This window comes from Pteropus vampyrus, unplaced genomic scaffold, assembly GCF_000151845.1.
Source record: "Pteropus vampyrus isolate Shadow unplaced genomic scaffold, Pvam_2.0 Scaffold61, whole genome shotgun sequence".
In the NCBI taxonomy this organism is placed as follows: Eukaryota; Metazoa; Chordata; class Mammalia; order Chiroptera; family Pteropodidae; genus Pteropus; species Pteropus vampyrus.
In genome coordinates, this window is record NW_011888842.1 from 1,525,077 (window position 1) to 1,527,062 (window position 1,986).

General features: G+C 43.5%; 1 protein-coding gene across 1 annotated transcript in view; it reads right to left on the bottom strand.

Annotated features, from left to right (window-relative positions):
• Window positions 1-248: 248 nt before the first annotated feature.
• TNC (tenascin C) overlaps window positions 249-1,986 on the bottom strand; it is an 89,210-nt gene continuing 87,472 nt past the window's right edge. Inside the window, exon 27 of the mRNA XM_023531043.1 lies at window positions 249-701. Coding sequence (XP_023386811.1) covers window positions 591-701 — 111 coding nt within the window. The 3' untranslated portion in view covers window positions 249-590. The remainder of the gene's footprint in view (window positions 702-1,986) is intronic.

A 1,986-nucleotide genomic window follows, 5' to 3' on the forward strand; every position in this document is an offset into this window, starting at 1 on the left:
ATACAATCAGGTACTGTCCACATGGATTTTGGAAAGGAAGATCTCTTTAAAAATCCTTAGTTTGCATCATCATCATCATCATTATTATATTAATAATATTAATTATATCCTTAAAATCGAAACAGTATTGCTTTTCTGGGTTTTTTTTGTACGAAATGTAAAAAAAGGGGACGGCTTCCAATGACACACATTGAATCACTGCTAACAAAAATAATGATAATTAATTATACAGCTTTGTGTAAAATACAGCTGGTTCTAAAACAAACTACCGCTGTACAGCCTGCCCCTCCCCCATGCCCAGAGCTACCCAAGAGAAGGAAACTGTTGTGATTCTGTCACTGGAAGATTTTTGCTGATTCAAACAACAAAACAGAAACCTGTTGGAGACCGTTGTCTTTGGTGCGAAGGAAGGACTCGCAGAGTGGGGAGGCCAGTGCCGCCACCATCGGCCCGGCTGACCCGTGGTCAGCGCTAACTCCTGCCCAATGCCCAGGCGTGGCTTGATGGTTGGGTGGGTTGTACTGACACTTTGGTAAAATTATTTTCTTTCTCTGGGCCCTACTCCTCTCTCGCCCAGTTGTCCCTGGAGTTTATGCCCGTTTGCGTCTGCCTTCGAGATTTCGGAAGCTGCTGGGTCTCACCTTCATCTCAGCAAACTGAATGGAATATTCGTGACCTTTCCAGTGGAACCAATTAACACCCTGTGAGAAAGAGAAGAAGTCCAGGTTGGTTTCCATTAGGCAAGGTGTTCACTGACCAACTGCTGTTTCGTTGACGGAGCAAAAGGAGTTCTGTTTCGATTAGACTGTTTGGTAGTTCACAGCTGTCTCTTGCCTCTCCATCTACTGAGGTGCGCAGTGAAAATTTTCAAAGGGGCTGACTCTATCTGACTTTTTTTTTTTTTTAACTTTAAGCCGAAACCAACCGAATTTGCAAACCTTCTTTTTTTTTTCTTTTAATTTTACCATCTTGAAACAAATTGGTGGCTGATGAAATTGGCCTTCATTAAGAGTAGGCGCTAAAGGAATTCGTGTCATGACTGGAGGTTATAGACTTGAGTAGCTACATGCAGGGGAATCTATAACTCATGGGGTTTCTATGGAGTACTTTCATGGGGGTTGGTATGGGATGGTAGAAAGAACATAGGTGGAACACACACTTTACAACTTAATGCTGTTACTTGAGAGATAAATGGTCTTGAACAAGTTATCAAAACTTCGCGGTCCTCAGTTTCGCTATCTTTTTGTTTTTTTTCTTTTCCCTTAAATTCTAATAATGTCAACCTTGAAAGGATGTTCTGAAGATTAAATAAGTTTGTAAGGGAGCTATCACAGTGCTGGGCATATAGTATGTTCTCGGTAAATATTGCTTTTAAGGAGAAATATCCTTAAAATTTTGGCCAAAGGTTTTCTTCCAGAAAAGACAATATTTGAGTCTAGGCTTCCTAGTTCCACGTTTGACCTTTTGGCAGAGTCTACAGATGGTAGACTCTGCACATCGAACCCCACAAGGCCCCTTGTCCCAATAGGGGAGGGGATTAGCTTCAGAGAGTGCTCTTGTGAGGCCACTACCCCATTCTTGGCCCCTCTTCTATTTAAGCTTGGAGAGGACCTATCCATGAAGAAGTTAATGGCTGGTGAAATCGAGAAAAAAATAGCGACACTTTATTTGATTCTCTTTTTTTTGGCGGGGGGGGGCATATATTGATATCGGGTAGTCTCTGAGTCTGACAAGAAGGTGGGATTTGAGAAAGGCTGGCTTATTTCACAGGCAAATAAGTCTGTAATTCCCAGTTATGGGGAGATGCTGTCGCCTGACAGCTTCATTCTTGTGCTGCCTCCCTCTCCCCCATTCTTCCCTCTGCTCGAAGCAAGCCCCCCTTGTACTATGCTGGAGACTGAAGCCAGGGAGCAAGGTGACTTTGCAGAACCCACACAGCGATGGGAGCAAGCCAGATCTAGGTCCGGGCTCCCATACCTCCTTGAT